The sequence below is a fragment of the Mus pahari genome, chromosome 10, assembly GCF_900095145.1.
Source record: "Mus pahari chromosome 10, PAHARI_EIJ_v1.1, whole genome shotgun sequence".
Lineage (NCBI taxonomy): Eukaryota > Metazoa > Chordata > Mammalia > Rodentia > Muridae > Mus > Mus pahari.
Genome location: NC_034599.1, coordinates 50993908 through 51017590, shown reverse-complemented (window position 1 = coordinate 51017590; position 23683 = coordinate 50993908). Strand labels below are relative to the sequence as shown.

General features: G+C 54.4%; 1 protein-coding gene across 1 annotated transcript in view; it reads right to left on the bottom strand.

Moving 5' to 3' along the window:
* Positions 1–148: 148 nt before the first annotated feature.
* Pstpip1 (proline-serine-threonine phosphatase interacting protein 1) overlaps positions 149–23683 on the bottom strand; it is a 38884-nt gene continuing 15349 nt past the window's right edge. Inside the window, 14 exon segments of the mRNA XM_021207516.2 lie at positions 149–373; positions 1134–1267; positions 1453–1508; positions 2303–2393; positions 2730–2826; positions 3538–3636; positions 4047–4126; positions 4934–4979; positions 5344–5442; positions 5870–5932; positions 8000–8106; positions 8318–8352; positions 13477–13551; positions 14181–14281. Coding sequence (XP_021063175.2) covers positions 242–373; positions 1134–1267; positions 1453–1508; positions 2303–2393; positions 2730–2826; positions 3538–3636; positions 4047–4126; positions 4934–4979; positions 5344–5442; positions 5870–5932; positions 8000–8106; positions 8318–8352; positions 13477–13551; positions 14181–14281 — 1215 coding nt within the window. The 3' untranslated portion in view covers positions 149–241.

Sequence of the window (23683 nt, the reverse complement as noted above, 5' to 3'; positions counted from 1 at the left end):
CTCTGTATACTTCTCTGTGGCTTTCTGAATCGAGGCCCTGGACACTGGGTAAGAGAAAAGGACCCCAGCAAAGGAAGAACGTGCCCCTTTACCCCTTCTAGGAGACATTTATTGAGAGTAGCCAGCACCCAGCCCATTCCCAGCACCACCAGGCTTGGTTCTGGCCCTGAGAGGCCTGGGCGGTGACGGAAACAGCCCTGACTTCACAGGGCAGAGGTATGTGGAGACTGCTGGCCTTTCCTCAGAGCTTCTCCAAGTACGACCCAGGAACAAAGCCACGTTGTCCGTTCCGTTCCACAGTCCACCAGCCATCCTCCCCTTCCAGGATGACCGCCAAAATGTCTCCCGCGGAAATGTCCAGCTCATCAGAATTCTGGGCAAGAAATGGTAAGTGTGTGAGATGGGAGGAGCCACCAGGACGGGGTGCTGTGCTCTGCGGCCCCACACTTTGGCAGTGCATGTTTGTCTCCCAGGGCGAGCAGTCTGCTGAGTCATGCTAAGGCCTCCAGGGTGGTTCCTTTGCAGATATAGACAGGCTGTGGGGTTCCCCAAAGGGACTTGGCCTCCTAACAAGCTCAGGTTGTCATGGAGACCTCCTATCCTGGGCTTCTTTCACTGCTCCAACCACTGCAGCTCTTCAGAAGTGCTTGTCACACCCCAAGGGCAAGCTCTAGATGAATCACACAGCCACCTGAGTCCCCTGTTACTGCCCAGGTCTATACCCCTGCGTGTGACCTCAGTACAACCCATCTAGCCTGCCTACATGTCTGCCTCTCTGTGCGGGTGTACTGGCCTAAGTTCAGGGCCTGCCTTCCAGGTCTACCCCTTCCCCTTTCAGCCCAGGGCTTGTGTTGGATTTCAGTCCATCTCTAGCACAGATGCTCTGTGGGTGCCCTGCCCACCCTTCTCCAAGGATGTCAAAAAATAGTTCCAGGGCAGCTCAAGGACTCATTTTTGGTCATTGTGCTTCTCTGGGTTCACAGCTAGAGAACAAGGCCTGACCCTCAACCCATGATCCATCCACAGCAGATCCTGGTCCAGCAGATGTCCACTGACCTATTCCAATCTCTGGTACTATGTAAGTGCTCACACCCCAGGCGTGCTCCCAGACACGCTCAAGGAGAAGCCCTTACCTGTGCCGTGTAGTCGTAGAGTGCCCGGTAGTCCTGGGCCGATGAATTAAGGTTTCCCTGGGTCGCCTGCACTTCGATGGATGCGTACACCAGCTCGTTCCGCTCAGGGGTGGGTGTCAGAGTCTCTGTGGAAGCTGAGAGCAGGATGAAGCCCTAGAGACTGCTGGGGTGGGGCTTAATCCTACACCATCCACACTCTTGGACAGAATACCTTTTCCCTCTGGGACATTAGGGTTCCATCAATACTATATAGGAGTCCTCTCCTCCCCACTGGTGGGAGACGTGTCCCCTGTCCCATTAGCCCTTCCCCCTCATTTACCAGCAGGAGCGTTAGAAGGTGTGGTCTTGGGATTTCCATGTAGCAGCCCAGAGAACCTGGCGGTAGGGAGGAGAGAAGAGAGGTAGGCCTTGCCTTACCTCACTGGAAGCACAGGGGATAACTGGGAATTCTCAGCGCTTCAGGACCTCTGCCAACCTGCTACCACCACAGGCCTCCATGGCAGCAGGCCTCCCCACAGGCCATCCCTGATAGTCCCTTCGTTCTCAGCAGCCTCCTCCCATGGTCACTTTCCTGGTCATCGCTGCACCTGCAGCCACTAGAACCCCTCCCCCAGACTCTGTGGGGAGGAAGGAGCTACCTTTAAAGTTCATCTCCCACATATCTTGCCAGGCCCAGCCAGTTTGGGCCAAGCAAGTCTTCTTTTTCTTGGCCCCACAATGACTAGTCCAGGTCACCCACAGGGCACAGAACTAGGCCTTGGCACCTGACTACAGCCAGGCCAGGGAGATGGCCCTGTAAAAGCCTGGTGAATCCAACTGTCTGGGCTTTGGGCCATTTAAAAGCCACCTGGGGAGTTTCACCCGCGCTGCCTCACAGTTAAGACACTACCCTGCCTCTAGTAGGGCCAAACAGACAAGGAGGCCAGAGTGGGCACTTGCCCAGGACTCTCCGCATAGTGGTTGGTGAATAACTGGAGTGTGAGTAATTAGTACTTGGATGTTCTTGGACCCAGGGCGCTCTGATGGTAGTGTGATCCTGGAATATCTCAATGGGACGGCCAGCTCCTGAACAGGGCACCAGACCCACAGGAGCTGTTCAGCCATGAGATGTGGAAGTCAGGCTGACCCCATGGCTGTGTCCTGGTCATATGCAGTTCATCGGTGCTCACCTCTTTATTACACCGCAGGAGGGCTGGACAGTAGGGCTGCCGGTCATTGGGGTCACCTCTCTGTCATAGTAGTTCTGATAAGGCACCGGAGCTGTAGAGAGCAAATGCATGAGGCCAGGAGCAGCGAGGACCTTGTTCAGAGGACCGCCTGTCCCTGGCACGCGATGCAGGGATTAAAGGCATGGAACACTGTGCCTGGCTTTTATGTATAGATGTGTGTGTATTCACGTGGAAGCCAGAGATGTCAGGTGCCTGGTGTGGGTGCTGGGAACTGAATGGGTTCTCCGGAAGAGTAGAACTACCCTGTGCCCCAGAGTCTGGTCTACCTCCATCCAGTAGGGAAGTGTGAGCCACCCCAGCCTGGGCCTGGTGTAGAGCCAGCCAGACCTGGCTATGGACACTAAGCTGCCCTCGGGCAGGGCCTTACCTGGGGGCTCTCTGCCAGTGCTCTTGGACTGGATAAAGCCATTGATGTCACCTTCCACATCACAGCCCTCAAGAGTCAGCCGCACTTCCTCATAGAGCTGGGGAGAGGGGTGAGCAAAGGCTGCGTTCAGGCTTCGCCCCAATGTCAGCCTGATCCCCAGCCTTGTAATAGTCCTGCCGCTGACTCTGAGCCACAGGGACTGAGGCGAGGCCCCGGCTCTCTCCTGTCCTAGCCTGCCTGAAGATGAAGAAACACAAGAAAGTGGCCCAGCTGAGGTCAGGTCACTCGGTGAAGCTGGACTTTGGGTGTGGGGTATCTAGAGGCCACACTTTCTGCTGACACGAGCAAGCCACCAGAATCAGCTAGCCATGGGCAGGAGGGTCAGAGGTGCTCCTAAAGTGCCCAGAAGTCAGGGCTCCTGGTGTAGGTGGTAGCCCCCCCCCCCAATCTGGGGTATGATGTACCCTGGCCATCCCTGAGTATTCTGAGGGTTCTATAAGGTGAGAGAGGGAGAGAGAGGGGTGAGGGAGGGGTGTAAGAGAACCTGGACCAGGCTCCCACCAGCATGAGCCTGGAGCAAAGCCCCTCCACCCCCAGCACGTCCCTGCTGTGTTGGGGAGAACAAATGGACACAGCCCTGAAGGGGGACGTAGGAGGAAAAGGCAGAGGCAGGGAACCAGAGAAGCATGGTGTTCCCATGCTTGGAGGCTGGGCCAGAGGCCATGTGAGACTCCTGTGTTAAGTACAGAGGTCTGGGGATGTGCTGGCTGAGCTGCCATGCTGCCCTCCCTCCCCTCAGCACATATACCTCATCATCCTTCACGCACTGCATGGAGAGCTGGTTACAGTGCACCCACAGGGCATTGCGGAGGATGGTGAGCCTGTCAAACTCCTGCAACTGGAAGGCCTAGTGAGGAGAAAAGGGAAAGAACTGTGGGGCCAGGCCAGGCAGCCCACCACCACCCCTCAGCTGGGTGGCCAGTGCAGAGCACCCTGCTGCAGCCAAGTCTAAAGCAAAGGCAGCCCAGAAGATCCCCACGGCTGCCTCTAGCCAGGGCAGCTGGACTGTGAGGAATGCCCGTTTGCATCTCCATCAAGTCCCTGTCCTAGAATGGAGGCTGGGGGAAGCTCATGAAAGACACAGGACTCTGCCCTGGCCTCCCATCAGTAGGTCCCAGGGTAGAACAAAGGGATCAAGGGCATAAGGCCCGACAGCATGGGGAAAGACCAAGCAGGTGTCAAGTGGAATGAGGGAGTACCTTCCCTAGCCCCGCCCCCACAGGTAGGAGGAGCGGGCTGCTGGCCTGGGCCACTTGCCTCACAGGTGGTCCGGTGCTCCTGTTCCCATTCGGTCCTCGCTCTCTCTAGTTGTTCGATATTTTGTCTGTACACTCGTTCTACAAACAGGGGAGCCTTGAGCAGGCCTGGTAGCCTGGATCTCCTCTAACAGTTGCCAAGACAGTTCCATCCTCTGTCCTTCACTCCTGCAGAGACCCACCCAGCACAACCTCCCCAAGTCCCGGGAGCCCCCTGGCTAGCGCTTGGTCACCACACACAGCCACCGTACCGCCCTTCCCACTTCCCCACTATGCTCTGAGCTCCAGGGGCTTTAGCAGAACTCAACATGCAGCGGTCCTACTCCATTTCCTGGTCCCCTCACTTTACAGATGGTAAACTGAGGCTCAAGGAGGGCACCTCTGTAAGCTGTTGTGCTACAAGCTAGCAAGCTGAAGTTATGACTTGGTCATGTGGCACCTGCTGAGGGAGGAGCAGATGTTGGAGAGGTGGAACAGAGGGAAGAAGGATGCCCTCCCTGGGATGGGAGGATGGAGGGCAAATGCTGACATCAGGCAAAGGACAGCAGCCAGGAAGGCTGAGTCCGAGCATTTGTCATTTCGAGCGAGATGAAAGTACGTGGCCCTGTGGATCTGAGGCTCTAAAACCCAGTGGCTTAGATTCAAATGCTGTCAGCACCACTTAGCAGCTGTGTGACAATGGGCAGCTTATCTACCTGCTTTGTGTGCCCGGTTCCTTATGTTATGGCTGTGTGCAGTGGCTAAGGAGGAATGGTCTATGCACTCTGGAGAGCAGCATGCCTGCAGAGGCACGCGGCAGACAGTGCTAGCAGGTGGGAGAGCACCGACTGGAGGAAGAGGACCCGCCAGGCTGCCAGACAGTCTGGGAAGGTGGCCAGGGCCACGTACCTGCCTCTGTGGCTGACTCCTTGCACTGCTTGGCTTTGTTCTGGCTCTGAGGAGACAGGAGAGTGACACTGAGTCCAAGCCCAGGAGTCCTAGCCTCAGAGCCACTCAGAAGTGACTGGCACCCTCCCTGACCACCATCCGGAGTCAGAGGATGGATGGGTGAATTCTATCATTCACCAGCAGCCTTGCTGCTGAGGGGCTCAGGCCGGTTCCGCGCCTGCAGACCACCAGGAAGCACGGAGAATGCAGATGTCATGTGTCCTCTGCTGCACCGCTGCACAGAACCTGGACTCTGGTCAACCTGGATTCAACTCACCCACAACCCCCTGCCCTCTCGGTCTCGGCTCTGGTCTGTAACAGGTGCTATGTTTAAGGGACCACCCCCACCCGCACCCCCACCCTGTACACACCTTTTCTACTTGCTTCTGGTGGCCACTGGCACTCACACGCTCGAAGGCCTGCTCAGCGTCATCTGCATCCCTGCACTTCTGGTCATAGGCCTTCTTGGACTGAAGGTGTGGAGAGGTGTGTCTGCAGGGCTGCAGGCCCCAGGGGGGAGGCTCCCTAAGCCCAGACTCCCTCCCGGGGGTGGGGACTTTGGTAGAAGAGGCATCATTCCCAGGGACAGAGATGCAGAGGCTGAAGCGCATTCCCAAGGAGACTCTGGGCCCTGACTTCTATACTGCCCTGCCCGCTCATGTGTCCCTTATCCCTGCTACTCTGGGCTCCTCAGCTGACTGTGGATCACTCATGGACTGCTGTGTGTGGGACTGTCCCTCTATTCTTCAGGCAAGACACCGAGGGGCTTGTGATGATAAACAGGTCCTGGGCCCCCAGCACAGCCCCCAGCAGGTTTCCAACACATAATGGAGCAAGGTCTGAGGCAAGCCCGTCCCAGAAGTCCAACCCAGGACTCTCCGAGGCCCTCCCGTTTACCTCCATGGTCTTCTTGTAGAGTGACAGCTTGCTCTTCTGGACACGGTCCATGACAGCCTCATACTGCAGGAAACATGAGGCTCTGAGCTGGGAGCTCTGGCCTCAAGACGCTCCCCTAGGCCAAGAGGATGGGCTGTCCTTGTCCCTGGGACATGACACCCTCCGAGCTCATTCATAAATGCGTGTGTGTCTGTGTCGTGTGTGTCTGTGTCGTGTGTGTCTCTGCCCACCCTCTCCTAGAGACACCTCCTTCAAAACAATACCAGCCAGGTATTTAATCCCAGCACTTGGGAGGCTGAGGCAGGAGGATCTCTATGAGTGTGAGGCCAGCCTGGTCCACATAGCCAGGTCCCTGCCAGCCAAGGCTATATATAGTGAGACCTTAAATAAACAAAACTGCAATACCTACACCCAGGACAGAACAACAAAGAGGAGCTTGGGCAGTGGCTATGTCTAGTGTTTCCTTACTGTGGGACTCAGTTTGACTTGCTTTCCCGCCAGAGAATCCTCACCTCCACATACAGACATCACATGAGTCCTGAGTCTTTCATTCACCAGCCACACTGAGTGTGCACTGGCATATATGCGCACACCTAGTCCATACTCCGCCCCATTGCACAACTGCTCATACCGCGCACCCACAGGCTACTCGTGTATACACCACACATTCCAGTGTTCCCCCGTTCATGATCACAGGCCAGACATCACGCATGCCTGTTGGATGGATGGAAGGGAATGGCCGGAACCAAGGCTTACAGTGAGGAGAATGGGGGGTAAATGCCTGTGGCTTTAGGATTGGAGCCAGTTTGTGCCCTGGGGTCCTGGGGAGGCTCTGGCAAGCCACCTGATTAGAGGCAACAGCACAGTCAGAGACTGGCGTGTACATCTGGGTAGCCGAGGACACCATGGACAGTGTGCAGACTCAGGCTCTGATGGCAGAGCCTGGCTGTTCCGAGGGAGGAGCTGTTCTGACCACAAAGCTCAGAGTCTAGCCCATGTCCCCTGACACCTGCAGGTTTTCCACATGCTCTGTCTGTAGCAAACCTTGGATCAGAGGGGTCACCTGTTCAAACACCAAGTCCAGGTAGTTTTGGGGGATAGCTTTGGGGGCTCATCTGTTCAGGAAGGAAACTTAGATTCCTGTAAGCCTGAGCTGTCCGCATGGGTAGCAAGGGTACATAGCTATACAACGAGCTAAGTTACTGCCTTATGGCTCTGTTTGTGAAGGGTCAAGTTCCCAAAGCTGGGGATGTAAATAAGAGGATCGCATATAAGAGAGAAACTGAGGCACAGGAAGGGGAAGGGTCTTTCCTGGATCCCCAGGTGCTGCTTGGCCCTAGCTGTGATGTAGCCTCTTGCTCTCCAGGTGGGCTAAGTGCTCAGCCCATCCATCAGTCCCAGGTCTGGGAGAGGAGTTGCCTACCTCCAGCTTTGCCAGCCTCCCTGCAGAGCCTCCCCAGTCTGTGTTTACACACCGCCCACGAGGAGGAGCTCACTTCCTGGCTATGTAGCCACTCCATGTCTGTGTATTGCTGAGCAGAGCCTTCAGATGCTGCGCTGAGTCTGAACCCGGCAATGCCCTCGAAACTGTCTCCCTGCTCCTTGTTGAGCAGCCATGCAGGGTACTGGCCCCAAGTCTGCCTGTCTCCAGAACCAAGCCCCAATCCTTGTGTTCAGAGCCAGCTTCCAGGGGCCACTCAACTCAGGTTAGCTCTTCTGGACACTTGATGACACAACACAGTCTATGAAGGAGGATCTCTAATAGCCCCACCTCTTTTCTCTTCCTGGCATCTGGCAGCTCTGTGGTAGACCTCCTGGGGCTATGTGAGAAAACTGTGGCTGAACTGTGGCACCCTGAGCTGGGTGCAAAGCCAGGAAGCATTCCTTGTCTCCACTCTGCTCCAGTTCCTGCCTCTAGGTTTCCGCCCTAGCTACACATAGTGATGGATTGTGACCTGAGAGGTAAACCTTTCTTCCCAAGTCGGGTTTATCACAGCAACAGGAAAGCAAGCTAGAACATACACCCTCTCTTCCCTTCATCAAGCCATGCTTCCCAACTGGCCCCCAGAACAGTGAATGGGTGGCCTCTGGGGGTCCCCCACATCCCCTCCTTTACCCCTCCCCCCTCACCTTCTTCCGCTGCTCTTTCTGTCTCTCTCGGAACTCCTCCAGGCTCCGCAGCTCCTCACGCAGGGCCAGGGCCAGCTGGATGTGTGCACTGCCCACATTCTCTGTTTCTAGGGTGACAGCGTGGCCTCTGCCTGGACCAGTCTGTCTCCCTCACTCTACCTCCCACCCCTCACATCCTCCATCAGCCTTTTGGCCTGGCACAGACCTGGACCACAGCCCAAGCACATAGCTCCTAACTCAGTCACCCCTACAAGGGCTAAGGGTCTTCCAGGAGACCCTAATGGCCCTGCTGCCCACGTGGGGATGATTGGAACTTACGCTGCTTCAGGGAGTCAAAGGAGGTCCTCAGGGAACTGCAAAACAGAAGTCTAGGTCAGCAAACGGGCATGCTGCAGGAGCCTGACGCCCTGCCTGACCTATGGTACTTTTATTTTGGAGGGAGGGCCCTAAGCCATAGTGACTACTATGGATGCAAGGGACCTTTGGCTATGGTCATCATTCATGTGACCCCCCCCCTCAAACTGGCATTCTATAAACAGTTTCCTTTGTAAATTACAAGGCAATGGAACCTTGCTGTGGTGGGAAAACCTCCTTGCTACAGTTCTGACCCCCACTCCCTCACTCCCCACATCTCTGCAGCCCAGAGAAGAGGGGCGTGTCCACAGGAAGCTCCCTGCCTCTCTGTGACTTCCACCTGTCCAGGCACCTGGTTACTCAATATTGCCTGGATGAAGCTGATGCAGGGGAAGGCCTTTATAGCTCTTTCCAGCAGGCAGCCTGGAAGGCATGCATAAGGAAAGGCTGGGAGGTGGGCAGGGGCAGAGCCAGGGACATCTATGGCACCTGCTCCAGGCAGGGTACCGAGGGGAGGGAAAGGAAGAGGCTGCACAAGGCATGGGAGCTGGAATGGCGCTCAAGCAGGAGAGGCTGCCAGGTAAAGTGGAAGCTCCTGGCCAAGTGGGGTGACACAGCCTGGGCAGCAGAGGCAGACAGGCCACAAGTTCAAGGTCATCATGAGCGACACAAAAATGACTGTCTCAACTGCTCCTACCCGCTCCCGCAGAAATCCCCACTCGGCTCAGTTTTACTTGAACCTTATTTTGAAATTGCTTCCTGAGTGTAGGCATGCCCTGAATAACAAATGATGGGTCCTCACTGTGTGGGGGAAAGCAGCAGACTGGGCGCCCTGGATTCTCTCTGGCAATCTTGTTCACCCCAGAGCATGGTAGTGCTGAGGGCCAAGCAGAGGTACCAGCACAGCCAGCACACACTGCTGTTTACCGGTGGGTATAAGAGTCCTGGGGCCGATACCGAAACTGTGAGCATGAGTTGGAGCTCTCAGGAGCAGGGCCCTAGAGAGGCATGAGCTCCATTCAGAGGAAGGGGCAGATGGTGTGTGTGGGAACCAACTTAGGAAATCTGCGGTGGCCTCTGACTCTGGTCTCCACACACAACAGCAGCACACCCTGTAGACAGATGGCCAGACTCTGCCACTCATTCACTGTGTCACCTGGGCAAGCCACCTGGCCCTCTGCCTTGACTTCCCTTCTATAGCGAGCAGTTAGCAGCACAAAGTGGTTTTGAGAATGATAGTCCACTATAAGGCACTGTTGAGGCCTGGTGCAAGGCAGGAGCTTAACATGCCTGTTACACTCACACATATGCAAACTCCGCCAGTCCCCAGGACATCCCCCAGGCACCAGCAGTCGACCTGGGTCTTCCTCTGACCCCAGCTGCCTGTCCCTTGTTAGAGTTTTCCAGTGGTCCCTTCCCAGAAGCGGCATCCTTAACTTCAGGTAGGAGGGGTCTGGCTACCCCAGATTCTGTCCTTTCCCAGAGCCTCTCCGGCAGCTGAGCGACATCAGGGCGTGCATGTGAGGGAGATGTGCCTCTGTGCTCCTAGCTTGGGCTTAGGGGTACTAAGTCTCTTAAGGACACAAAAGCAAACGCATGGTGGCACAGCCTGCCCCAAGCTCAGCGTCAGCAGCCAAGTAGCCCCTTGTTGCAAGCTTTCACCGCCTCTCTGCAGGGCGCTCTTCTGCCCCCTGGTGGTAATACAGCCATGTGGCACCTGTCCCATAACCAATTCCCTGGGTGAACTTTCAGGGAAGCCCACCTGCCTGTGCTTCCAGGGTAGGACGAATATGTTCCGTGGGGGCGTCCTCTTCTCTTTGAACAGTTGGGGACACTGAGGCCAAGGAGGAGTGGCAACCTGACAGGACCCCTGGGGATCCAGGCCCTAAGGAGGATTGGGGGTCCTAGTTACTGCCAGGCGTCTTGCCTGACAAGACCACGGAGCAGTAGCAACAGCCCATGGGAGCCATGAGATATGCAGATGTGCAGGCCTCTGCCAGACCAACCGCTGACCACTCAGTCCTAACCTTCCAGTGCTGACACACTCAGGATGAGAATGGATAGCCTGAATGGTTTCTGCCTCGGTCCCACAAGCCATTTACAGATAAGGAAACTGAGTCACCGAGGTCAAAAACACGCCCCACAGGCAAAACGTCAAGGCCAGGGGCTGCACCAATTGATCGATCAATCGGCCGATGGCTCAGGGGTTAAGAGCACATTCTGTTCTTGCACCCACATCGGATGGCTCACAGTCCTGTAACCCCAGCCCTTAGCCTGACCACAGACTCATTCTGACCTGTGGTCACCTTCCTCTGCAAGGCTGGCCGTGACATTTTATCTTCTAGGATTTGTGTTTGTATGTCTGCTGTGCGGACGTGTGCAGGGGCCCGTGGAGGCCAGTGGAGCAGAGATCATAAGACACAAGAAATCGCCTCTGATGGGGCCATCTCAACACTTAGGTTTGGGAGGGGTGAAGGTCAGGTGGGCTTTAAGGTGCCCGTGGGCTCATCTGTAACCACGGAGGGGTTCATAGGACATTGGCCAAGGTCCACTCTGTTCTCCAAGGCACCCACAGCATCTCTCCTGGCGTGGCAGGAAGAAGAGTGGGAGGAAGCAACTACTTCTTGAGGTGAGGGTTTGGGCAGAAGCAGAGGACCAGACAGGAAGGCTGATTATGGTGTGTGCGGTATCAGGACAGCTCCTGAAATCCCTAGCCTGTCCTTACAATGCATCAAAAGTCACACCGGGGCTTAGGCAGGCTCACTAGGGTAACAAGAGTGAGGTGTGAGAAGTGAGAAAACTCGTTCTAAGATGTGACTAAAACTTCCTGTCCTTTATGGGGACCCTGTGAGACTCTACTAGTGTGAGGCCAGGACCTGAGGCAGGAATGCTGGTTTGGGGCTGCACAGGAGGAGGTAGCTAATGGAGCTCTCTCAGTGTGGGCTTAGTCACAAAGTCGCTTCACCCCCAGACCTTTGTCTCATTGTTTACTCAGCTCTGCGACCCTGTCTTACAGGCAGAGGGGACAGCTCCTCAACCCAGGGGGCTGGGTGTTGGAGGATGGCCACCAGTCAGGCCCTTTCCTAAGGACCAACACTTTTACCCCCAGGCGACTAGACTAGAACGTGTGTGTGTGTGTGTGTGTGTGTGTGTGTGTCCTGTAGTGGATCGGCTTGCATCCCCTGCTGAGGGACTAGGTGTTTGGCAGCTCTCTAACAGGTAGGCAAGGAGAGGGGCTCGAAGATGGGTGATGAGGAGGCAGCCTTTCAGCCTCTCCCTCCTAAACGGAGGTGCAGCTTGGTGGGCTCTGTCTTCCCAGTGTGCCCCCTACACCTGCTGGCAGACCATCCAGCAAGGTGGATCAGGGCACACTGTGGTCCTATCAGCCATCGCTTTATTTAAACTGACCCCACAAAGGTCTCTAAGGCTCCCAGCCTGGTGAGAGAGTGGATTCATCGGTCCTGAGTACCTTCCTCTGCTTTGCATGGGATTTCTCTGTTGGCCTTGCTGTGTGTACTTCTTAACAAAAGCCTTCCTGTAGCAGTTGATTCTGTCTGCCATGTCTGAGGTTTGGCCTGCTGCTACTTCTCGTGTCCCAGATTCTTTCTGCCTTTTCTTTCTTTTTATTGAAAGATTTACTTATTTGTGATACTGTTCTGCCTGCATGTATACCTGCGGGCCAGAAGAGGGCACCAGATCTTACTATAGATGGTTGTGAGCCACCATGTGGTTGCTGGGAATTGAACTCAGGACCTCTGGAAGAACAGCCAGTGCTCTTAACCTCTGAGCCATCTCTCCAGCCCCTGCCTTTTAATTTCTTAGCTGCCAGAGAAAATGAACCTGGTCCAGACCCCTAAGACTCACAACACTGTCAAGAGCCCTCCAGGCTGGAATGGAGAGGATGACCCTGTCTGAACCAAGCTCTTGACAGTGAGGCAAACCTGGAGGCCCTCTTGGAAGAAGTGTCTTGGGGAGAGTGTTGCAGAATGCTAAAGGAGGGGACCGTCTCAGTTGTTTGAGTTCTTAAAACTCCCTTGACAGTCCAGGCCATGACATATAGTAGATATTCCATAAATGCTCACTGAAGGCATGGGCAGATGACAAACGTTTGATCCACAGTTAAACAGTGCCACATGGGACTGCAACATCACTTCCTGGGTGCACCCATGTGCAGGGATCAGCAAGACCTGCAGGGGACACAGCTCTGAGGGAAGGGGGTAAGGCACAAGGGCTCTAAGTGTGCCTGATGTTGTCATATCTTTGAACCTTTGTCTACAAGTAGTTGTGACAGGAATGCCCCTCCTCCTCGGGGAACCCCAGACAGCCCAGCTCTCCTGCCCAGACCTTGGCCTGCTCTGGTCACTTTATCTTGCCCCTGTGGGTTTGCTTGTCTCCGGGGTACCCCTTTGCATGACCCTGCCCCCTAGCTCACTGTGTGGCTTCCCCCATGGCCTCAGTACTGGCCAGCCTGAAGGAAACAGCTCGGGAACCCAGCCACACCTCTGAGTGAGCAGCATAGTTTATCTGTTGTGCAGAGGAGCCGGTGAGTGTGACAGGTGAGTCTCCAGAGACCCCACTGCTCACTGAGTACATCTTGCCTGTCACTACAAGCTATCCCCTTTCATAGACAGGGACTTGGGACTCCTACAAGGCAGGTAGACACTGTCCCTCTAGCCTGCTATAAGAAAAAAAAGCAAGACTGACCCAGAGCCTCAAGCCCCACAGCCACCATTCTACAATGGGTGGGAGATTGTGGCCTGCCCCCCATTTAAAGGGTGCCCAGCTCAGACTCACACTGTGCTGGCTGCTGGTGGCATCTCCCACTCCACTGTCAGCCACAGGTGACTCACAGCCCACTGAGTGTGCCTCACACAGACTCCCTGAAATGAACAGGAATAGTGCCTGTCACCTGCCCCTCCTGGTTGGGTGAAGGTAAGCCCAGTTTGTCACGTACCCTGCTCTTTCCAGAGCACTAGCTATTTCAAGACCCCGATCTCAGGCACCACGTGGCTCTAGACCCCCTGTCCAATTCCTGCCCAGTCTACCACATCAGAAAGTCCCAAGCCCCGAGTGAAGCCCAGGAGGTCCCTCAGAGGAAAGGTAGGAGCCGCCAGCACTCTTACTTCATCTCTGTCTGGCCGCCAGCCTTGCGCGCAATCTGCACCAGCTCCTTCCCGTACCTCTCCTCCGCCTGGGCCCTGTAAGGACAGAGCAAGCAGTGTGTCCCAGTCACCACTGTCGACTGGCCATGGCCCCCAAATACGCACAGAACCCAGGTTCTCTTATACTGTGCTGGCAGGATCATCTCCTTCTGGGGACAAATGTCAGTTGGAGATGGGCCTGCCCTAAGGGCTGCTGCGTGGTGTATGCCCCTGGGGGAGGCCCAAGCCTAAGGGCCACGGGAGACAACAAGGGGCTCTCTCTGGCCTTGAGTGTGTGTGTGTGTGAGAGAGAGCTTGAGTACAGGTGCATAGGTGCACATGAGTGCACAAATGCACCCGTAGGGGTCAAAGGTCAACTTTCCTGCCCCCCTCTCTAAGACTTCATACATGCCTATACCATATTTTGCAGAGACGGGGTCTCCGTTGTTTACCACACACCATGGTAGCCAGCCCATGAGCTTCTGTGGATTCCCCTGACACTGTGTCCCCTCTTGCTATAGAAGAGGATTTGAACTCAGGTCCCCATGTTAGCTTAACAGGTGATTGACCCACTGAGCCACCTCCTCAGCTTTGGCTCTTAGCTTTTGACCCATCCTGATGGCAGCTGGGCTCCAGGGGGCGTCATCTGCCCCATCTGCCCCGCCCACCAGCCTCGCCCTGCTTACCTCTGTCTGAGCAGCTCCTCCACATCCTTGCACATCTTCCTGCCGTCCAGCAGCCTCTGGAGTAGCACCTCATACCCTGTGTGGGCTGTGAAGTCCCTGCACTGAAACACACACAGGACCTCCTGAGAGCTGGGCAGGGAAGCAGGAACCCTGCTGAGAAGCGCTTCTCTCTGACCTCCGCGTCAAGAAGGACCCCGCTGAGCCTCCGCCTCCATGACGGGCTGGCCGCAGCACCCAGTTCTCTCTCGTGGAATGCTGGCGTTGCTCATGCCCTTCTGACATTGTGACTTTAGCTAAGTGAGGAAGCAGGTTCGGGAAGTAAAAGTGACAGACAGATGGTCACAGCACCCCAGCTGCCTGGCTCGAGGTCTGCTGCACCCCAGCTGCGAGTCACCTCTTAACTGGGGTGAAAGGGCATCTCTGGGAATTCTGGGAAGCAGCTGACCTTGTGCCTAGGCCTTGCTAAGACAGTCCAGGTGACCCCTGACTAACTTGACACCCATGTCCCTCATTAGTGGGTTCTGAGCATGTTTGAGCAGCCAAGTGTGGGCAACCAGAGGAGGACAGAGGAAGAAATTCACGGAAGTTCCAGCAACATGCCACACCTAGGCCTCCCGCTGCAGCTCTCCTGGGTCCCTAGTATGTGGCTGACTACAGGCAGTGGGGCACAAATCCTGGAAGAAAGTAGGGGATATCTGTCCCTTTGGGGGGCTCATATTCATCAACCCTCCACTCTTGGTGGATAGGGGAGATCTAGCACCCCCCCCTGGTCTGTCTTCTGTGTTCCCTCAGATCCTCTCAACGTCCCAGTGTCTGAAAGGAACCCCAGCTTCCCTGAACACACATCCAAAACCTCCCACAGAGCCTGTCAGAGGTCAATGAGTCTCTCCAGGGCTCACCCATACTTAGCCTGACTCCAGCCTACGCTCCAGGCCTCCCCTCAAATTACGAGTGTGTGGGAAGCACGGGAGGAGTTTAAAGTCAAGCGAGGGGCTGAAGGTATGTCTGGCTTAGAGGTAGGGTGCCTGATTGCCTAGCATGTATGTAGTCCTGGCTTACAGCTCCAGGAAGCTCCTGCAGGGGGCGCTTGGCACACATTCTAGTCTAGGGAGAATCAAATGTTGGGAGGAGTACAGAGGACAAACATACATGAGCGCCACACTCAGCCAACTTGGAAATACTGAATCTCTCTAAGGTTTCAGCCCCCAAGCTCATGTCCCCCTTCTTTGAGCAGCCCTGCAGAGGGCTGGGCCAGGACCACAGCCCACAGGCCACTGAGACATGAATCTAGGCCTTAGCTGGCTATCTGAGACCCCAGCCTTAGACAGTTGCCCCTTCAACCTGCTGCAGGGCCATTTGGGGCAGGCATCTCCTACTCCCACCCCCACCCCTCCCATCCAGTCTAGGCTGCACCATCCTGAACCAGGTTCCTTTAGTTTAAAGGGCAGCCAGTTCTTTGTGAGCTAAGATCACAGCTTCCCACTCTTGACCTCCGCCCTCCCAGGGAACTCCCAGGTCAAGGCCCTGTAGCGGCAAGGAAAAAATGAGTGAGAAGCCACAGACCCCCCACCCCACCTTTCCCTGTGTGGTCCCCGAGCTGAGTGTAAGCATTCAGGCAATAAAACCACACTCCCCAGAACTGTGAAGGATTCGTTCTTTCAGTGCCCCTGAGCCCTGGGGCCAGAGAGGTGGCTTAGTGGTTAGGAGCTCTTCCAAAGGTCCTGAGTTCAAATCCCAGCAAACACATGGTGGCTCACAACCATCTGTAATGGGATCCAGTGCCCTCTTCTGATGTGTCTGAAGACAGTGGTGTACTCATATACATAAAACAAAATTTCAAAAAGAAAGAAAAGCAAGGGAGGGAGGGAGGGAGGGAGGGAGAGATGGAGGGAGGGAGGGAGAGAGAAGAGAAGAGAAGAGAAGAGAAGAGAAGAGAAGAGAAGAGAAGAGAAGAGAAGAGAAGAGAAGAGAAGAGAAGAGAAGAGAGGAAAATGAGCCCCAAAGGAGGGAAGGGCTTACCTGGGGTTATTACAAACATAGGAAAATTCGCAGAGAGGGCCTAACCAGGGTCTATGTTTCCTGTCCCCATATGCCCAGTCCTGACTCTTCCAGAAGGATCTTTTTGTCCTCTGAGCCCCAGAGAAGAAAAGGAAACCCAACCAGACTTACACCTGCCATGCTGGAGGACAGGAAAGGTGGAAAGGCACCCTGTCGTCCAGGTCTTCAGGAGCTAGAGTTCCCACAGCACCTGCCGTAGGCCGGAGACTCCCATCCAGCCCCCGTGTGCCGCTGTGGCAGCAGACAGGATGAGCCACAGTCACAAGTGACCTAGCTGTTCTAAGGAAGTGCCAAGTCCCTCGGAGCTGCCTGCCTTGCCTCCCATCCCTGCCCACCCCCATTGGCCACCTCCTTCGCCTCCACACCAACCACCTCTCAGTGGATAGACTTTTGTAGAAAAGAAGCACTCAATCTGAAGTCCACCATCTACCCAAGGCAGAGTCACCCAGGGGTGTCCTAGCTTCTTCTCTTCTCTTACATCCTCCTGTACACCCTTAGCCTGTCATCCAAATCCTGCCCATGATTGGACCTTAAATTAAAGCGTGAAAATAGAGCCCTGTGTGGGGCTCGGGACAGCTCAGGGTTAAGAACACTATTGCTCTTGCAGAGGACCAAGTCCTAGCACCCATGCCAGGTGGCTCACAACTCAGCTCCAGGGAATTTGACACCCTCTTTTGGCCTCTGCAGGCACCCACATGCACACATGCTCATACACATAAACAATGGGGCAAATCTTTTAAGAAAACAAAGCCCTTCCTTGATCCACTACAACCTGCGGGGCATTTGCCATGAGAAGGGCTTTGCCTTGTTTGTCAGTGTGGATCTTCTGTAGCCCTAGGCGGAACTCCAGGACCGGAGCCATTCCCAGACACAGCCATCCAGACACAGCCATCCAGAGCCTATGACCTCCATACTTCCAAGACACCATGCAGGACAGCCTGGCTTTGATAATCACCAGCCAGAAAACACTGAGGCCTGGCCTCATCTACCTTTGTTAGCACGTTAGCATCCCTTCTAGGCTCTGCCCAACAGTTACCCTTGTGACAGCCAGGTAGGCCTGGCTTGCTATAAAAGGGACTGTTAGGCCTCCCTTTGTTCTCTCTGACCTTTCCTCTCTCAGAACCCTTTTGCCCCCTCTCCCCTCTCCCGTCGTCTCCCCTCCTCCTCCTTTCTCTCCACATGTTCCCAGCAAACCTCTCTCTCTCTCTCTCTCTCTCTCTCTCTCTCTTTCTCTCTCCCTCCCTCCCTCCCTCCCTGTCTCCCTCTCTCCTCTCTTTTTCTTTCTCTGCCTCTACTCCCTTCTCAACCCCCTTCCATGCCCCCAAATAAACTCTATTCTATTCTAGACCATTCTACGGTTGGCACCTCAGGTGTGGGGAGAGATGCCCGGCATGGACCCGCTGAGCCACCCCCTCCCACCACACCGTACCATGCTCTACAAAACATATCCTCTGCTTTACAAAGCATACCAACCCTCAGCGGCCCTTTTACCATTCTCTGTTCTGGTTGAGCCCCTGTGCCCTCCCTGGTCACCCAGGGACTTGCTGATTCTAAAGGTCCCACAACTGAGATGTATATCATCAGTTCCCATGATAACTTCGCTATCCTGACACTGCTGAAGAGCGGGACATGAAAATTATGTTTGCTTGGGCCACTACTCAGGAACCCGGTGGCCATTTCTGTGTAAAATCACTGTCCTTCACCTGAGTGTCCGCAGGTGTCACTTGAGTGACCCTTGACCTCAAGAAGCTGAAGTTCTCCTCAGATAAGTTAGTGCCCCACTTTCTGGCCATGAAGGGCTGTAAATTTTGCACATGTGCAGACCACAGATGACTTTGTCCCCAGTCACTATTTCCCGTACCTCCGACTATCCTACCTCCTGACTCATAAATAGTCACAAGTTCTATCCCAGGAACAAGCAGATGTGGGACTTGGGGCTTAGTCTCTCTTAATTCACTCCTGACAAAGGTTTCCGTGGCTGGGATGCTGGGCCATGGGGAACACAGCCTGGTAGTAGCAAGCTCTGCTGAGTATCTGCCCCATGGTGTGTGGATACCACGCCAGAACATCCCAGCCTTTGCCCTGATGAAAACACCAAGACCCAGCAAGGGAGAGAGGACAATGTGGACACCCAAGGAGGGTAGGAGCCTGCCCAAGCCAAGTCGACAGAAGCTGGGGTCTTCCAAGTTGGCCCCGCCCCAGAGCCACAGCCCCACAGGCATTCAAGCCGAGGAGACCCACTGCACACTCAGCCCAGAAGTTATTCCACCTTTTTTTTTTTCTTTGTTTTTCGAGACAGGGTTTCTCTGTGTTGTCCTGGAACTCACTCTCTAGATCAGGCTGGCCTCGAACTCAGAAATCTGCCTGCCTCTGCCTCCCAAGTGCTGGGATTACAGGCGTGCACCACCACTGCCCGGCTGTTATTCCACTTTTAAGCATTAAAAAAAATTAATTTTAAACAGATTATCTTTTGGTGTGGTTCAAAACAAAACCCTGTTCTGGAGCTACGTGGTGGGGGTGAGTGGAGATAGTTTTTGGTATTAGAGATAAAGTGTTTCCTATGCAATCATGAGGACCTGCGTTTGATCTCTAACTGTATTTTTAAAAGCTGGGTATGCAGGACCCAATGGAGATGTCTATAGCAGAGAAGGGTGAGATAGAACCTGTAGAGACCGCCTCCAGTAGATAGGCACAGCCCCTGGTCAAGGGATGGGGCCACCCACCCATCTCAAAGATTTTAACCCAGAAATGTTCCTGTCCAAAGGACGAACAGGAACAAAAAATGGAGCAGAGACTGAAGGAAGGGCCATCTGGGGACTGCCCCACCTGGGGATCCATCCTACAGACACCAAACCCAACACACTTGTCAAAAGGTGCTTGCTGACAGGAACCTGGTGTGGCTGTTCCTTGGGAGGTCTGGCCAGCAACGGACCAATGCAGATGTGGAAGCTTGGAGCCAACCATCAGACTGAGCTCAGGGAACCTAGTGGGGGAGCTGGCAGAAGGCCTGGAGGAGCAGAGGGTGATTGTAACCCCACTGGAAGAACAACATAGGCTGGTCGGACACAGCAGTGCTCCCAGGGACTAGACCACCAACCAAGGAGCGTTCCTGGAGGGATCCATGGCTCCAAATACATATGTAGCAAAGGATGACCTTGCCTGGCAGCAATGGGAGGGGAGGCCCTTGGTCCTGTGGAGGTTTGATGATGGAGGGGTGGGCGGGTGGGTGGGGCAGCACCCTCATAGAGGCAAAGGGGAGGGAAGAGAGGGAGGTTGTGGAATGGGGGACTTGTGTTGTGGAGGGGTAACCATGGAGTGGGATATCATTTGAGATGTAAACGAATGGAATGATTAATAAAAATAAAATAAAATAAAAAATAAGAAGCTGGGTATGGCGGCACCCATTTGTAACCCTGGCGTGGGGGAGGTAGAGACAGGCAGATCCCTGGGGCTTGCTGGGCTGCTGCCAGCTAGATGAATTAATGAGCTCTGAGTTCCAGAAACAGACTCTGTCTCAATAAACAAGGTGAATGGCTCCTGAGGAAGGACACCGGAACTTGTACTCTGGCCCTCTCTCCCTCCCCCCTCCTCCCCTCCCTCTCCCTCTCCCCCTCCCCTTCTCTCTCTAGCATCCACAGGCCATAGTATTTGGGGATGCACATGATGGCACAATGCCTGTAACCCCAGTACTTGGGAGACTGGGGTGAGAGGAACATGAGTTCAGGTCTGGCCTAAGCTGTGGAGTGAGACCCTGCCTCTAAAACCCAAACAAACCAAAACCCACTACGGCAAAATAGAAGCAGCCGATGCTCCAGGGCCCAAGCCAGAACAAAAGGTATCTTTGGAAAATGATCACTGCAAGTTGTCTCTACCTCCCAGCAAGGCTGTAGGTCAGGATTTAACCCAGGTGTCATGGGCTCACAGGGGCGCACAGGTGTGTCAGGCTGGTCACAGCAACACGGCCTGTCTACAGAGGAAGCAGCACCTGAAAGCAACCAGAAGCCACTCCCAGCCTGGTGGCCCGGTAATAATTCATGACAGGCCAGGGTCCCTGGTGGTTAGTAGAGACTGGGGTGGGGGTAGGACCGTGCCACTTCAGGCCTGTGAGCTGTCAGAGCCCGCCATGCCTCACTGATTGTGTGGAGAAACGACCTCCACTCCCTCTACAACTTCCTCCTTTCCCTTCCCAGATCACTCTTGGCGGCTACGAGGGTTAGCCACGACGACCAGGCCCCCTGAGCAAGCTACTTCCCCTTCTTGCTTCTTGGGCCTGCTTTCCTCATCCAGGATGTTTGGGCAAGAGGCTTTCTGTAGGCTAGACCTTCTCAGGGTCCTGGAGGTCGGTACTGGCCTCTGGAGTTCCACAGACTAGTCCTGAGGACAGACTTGTACACTGTGGCCCTAGCTGTTTCCAGCCTCTTCTTTCTTCCCGTGGAAACGGCCTTCCAGTTCTCACTACAGAGTTGGTCTGAGAAGCACATGAGGTAGGGTGGCCATGTGAGGAGAGCACGCTGATTGGAGCGAGTCCTGAGGCAGGCTCTGGGGTCCAGACTGCGATTCCCTCCCCTATTTTGCAAATAAGGAAAATGGGACCCACATAGGTTACATGACTTGAAAGACACAATCAGCCAGAAGGCCCAGACTAGGAACCTGGTCATAAGCCTTCATTTCATATCTCCCTTTCTCTCTCCCTTTCCCTCTCCCTCCCCCCCCCCGACCCCATACTTAGGACCGACACCCCAATGGCAGCTTAGTCAATGCTAGCTTCCTATGCCTGCTCCTCCTAGCTAGCCAACACCCCTTTACCAGAAAGGATCATCCGCATACCATGGCTATGTGGCCTGGCTGGAGAAAATGAGTCATGCTGCCCTCCCCCCACCCCAGATCCACTTGAAGGAGGGGAGAGCCATCTTCAAAGGTTCTCTTGAATAGAATTCCAGAACAAAGAATACGGGAGACAGAAAAACTTCTAGCCTTGCAGGAGGCCTGGGTTTTGGTTTTGGTTTTCATGCACCAGGAATAAAGGTGGATGACTGAGCTGATGTCATCTATCTTCAGGCCTGGGGAGGGGACACAGAGAGAGACTTTCCGCCGGGCGCTGGTCTGAGCCTAAGCCTCAGCTTCTGTTAGACCAGTGGCTTCATCTTCCCTAGCAATTCAGCATAGGGTATGGCGGCAGCTGCCGACAGAGTGGAGAGAGGAGTGGGGCCCGGAGTGGAAGTGTTCAGCAAGAGTTACCTCTCTTTGAAAATGGCTAGAAAAGCCCTGGAGAAGCTTGAGTGTGAGATGACACCTTACATACAAATGAAACCCTTCCGGGCTTGGTTGGTTGGGTTTTAGTCTTTGTTTTTTAGATGTATTTATTTTATGTATATGAATACACTGTTGCTGTCTTCAGACACACCAGAAGAGGGCACTGGATCCCATGACAGATGGTTGTGAGCCACCATGTGGTTGCTGGGAACTGAACTCAGGACCACGGGAAGAGCAGTCGGTGCTCTTAACCACTGAGCCATTTCTCCAGCCCTTAGTTTTTGTCTTCTGACATAGGATTTCTCCGTGTATCCCTGGCTGTCCGGGAACCATAGAGATCTGCCTGTCTCTGCCCCGTTCTGACTCTCCTTCCTCGGTCACTTGACAGCAGGGGCCCTGCAGCCACTGGGCTCTTTCCTACACTAACAGCTGCTTTCCTGTTTCTTGTCCCTGTGGTCTCAGAAACCCAACCACAAAGGTTACTGGGGAGCCTGACATGGTGGACACATGCCCTGACGACGGTGGACTCCAGGAAGCCATTCATTACCCACCCCTGTGTCTGACCTAATAGCCTTGAGACTATCAAAACCTTTAAAGGGTAGCCCTGGCAGGCTACCAGCTTCCACCAATTCCAAGGCTAAGAATGCCATCAGATAGCATCTATAACCTAGGGAATCCTTTGCCATGACGCATCTACCTGTATCACCACCAATGCATTTGGTAAATGCCGTGATTTATGAGGTCCTTTGTTCTGCAACTAATAGTGTGTGTGTGTGTGTGTGTGTGTGTGTGTGTGTGTGTGTGTGTCTACCTAGCACTGTTTGAAGTGCAAAACACTTCCACATGGGCCATATCTTTTGGGGCAACTTGTCCTGGGGCCAGAGTCATCCATGCTTGGCTTAAGAATAAGCTCTTGCTCTCCTTACAGCGAGGGTTGTTACTCTGTGTCCAGTTGGGCTAACTAAAGCTTAAAGCTAGGAAGAAGTTTCCAGAAGCTCCCGCCAAGTTGCAGTCTGATGGCCTCCTCTGGCCTTGCAGGGACCTTCCTTTGCATCACTAACCTGTCAGGATTTTCGGATGGGTGGGTCCACACTGCACTCCAGACTACAGGGGAGCCACAGGGCTGTGGCTGACCTGCAGCATCAGGACCTCAAAGGGGAGAGAGAGCACTGCGAGTTCTCAGGCCTGTCCAGGAGCCTGAGGAGGTGTGGGTGTGGAGGTGGGCCTGCCGTGCATGAACACAGTCACACTGAACACAGGGTGTGGAGTGGTCCTGAGGACGTGGGGAGTGGGTGTGAGGGGGCTGTGCTGTTGGGAGAGCATACCTACTTAGCTGGTCGACAGGCTTTATGCTTTCAAATGGGCCTCTGTGGCCAGGCGAGACATACGCCTTTAATTCCAGCATTTGAGAGGCAGAAATAAACAGATCTCTTGCATTTAAGGTCAGCCTGGTTTATATAGCAAATTCTAAGATGACCAGGGCTACACATGAGACCCTGTCTCAAAAGAACCAAACCAAGTGGGTCTCAGTTGCAAGGAACTGAAGGTAGCAGTTTGCCTTATAACAGTCCCTTTTACACCGAGCCAGGCCTACATGGTCTTGAGAGGCTGTTCTGTGAGGTGCTGCTGTGACCCACCTACTCTGCCTTGTCTAAAGGTTCAACTTGACCTCTGTTTCTGTCCTGTGATTTACGAAACCAGAATGTTAGAAATGGGGGCAGGGGGTGTACTGGGGAGAGAACACCGCACAGGTAGAAGACAAGATGGAAATGAATTCCTTGGGTAGAGAAGTCTATTCTTTTATCCACTTTCAAGGTAGCAGCCAACAGAGACGAGGAGGAGGAGGGGGAGGAGGGGGAGGGGAAGAGAGAAGAGGTGGAGAAGAAGGAAGGAGGGCAGGGACAAAGGCAACAGAGAGTCTAAAGAAGTGTTGCACAGCTGCCCAGAGCAGAATCACATCAGACAAACTGAAGGATCAAATCATTCCAGGGAACACAAAGAAAGGGGCAGATTCTAAATTTGGAAGGAAGCCAGTGGGGACTTGGGGGAGGAGGGTGGGAGGAGGGATAGAGACCAGCATGAGTCAGGTCCTCTAGCTACAGAATCCCTCCTAGTCCTCATAGAGCTTGCAGTGTTAGTTTGTGACTTCCTCCATCACCGTGTGGTGGCACTGAGGGTCATCAAGGCTAATG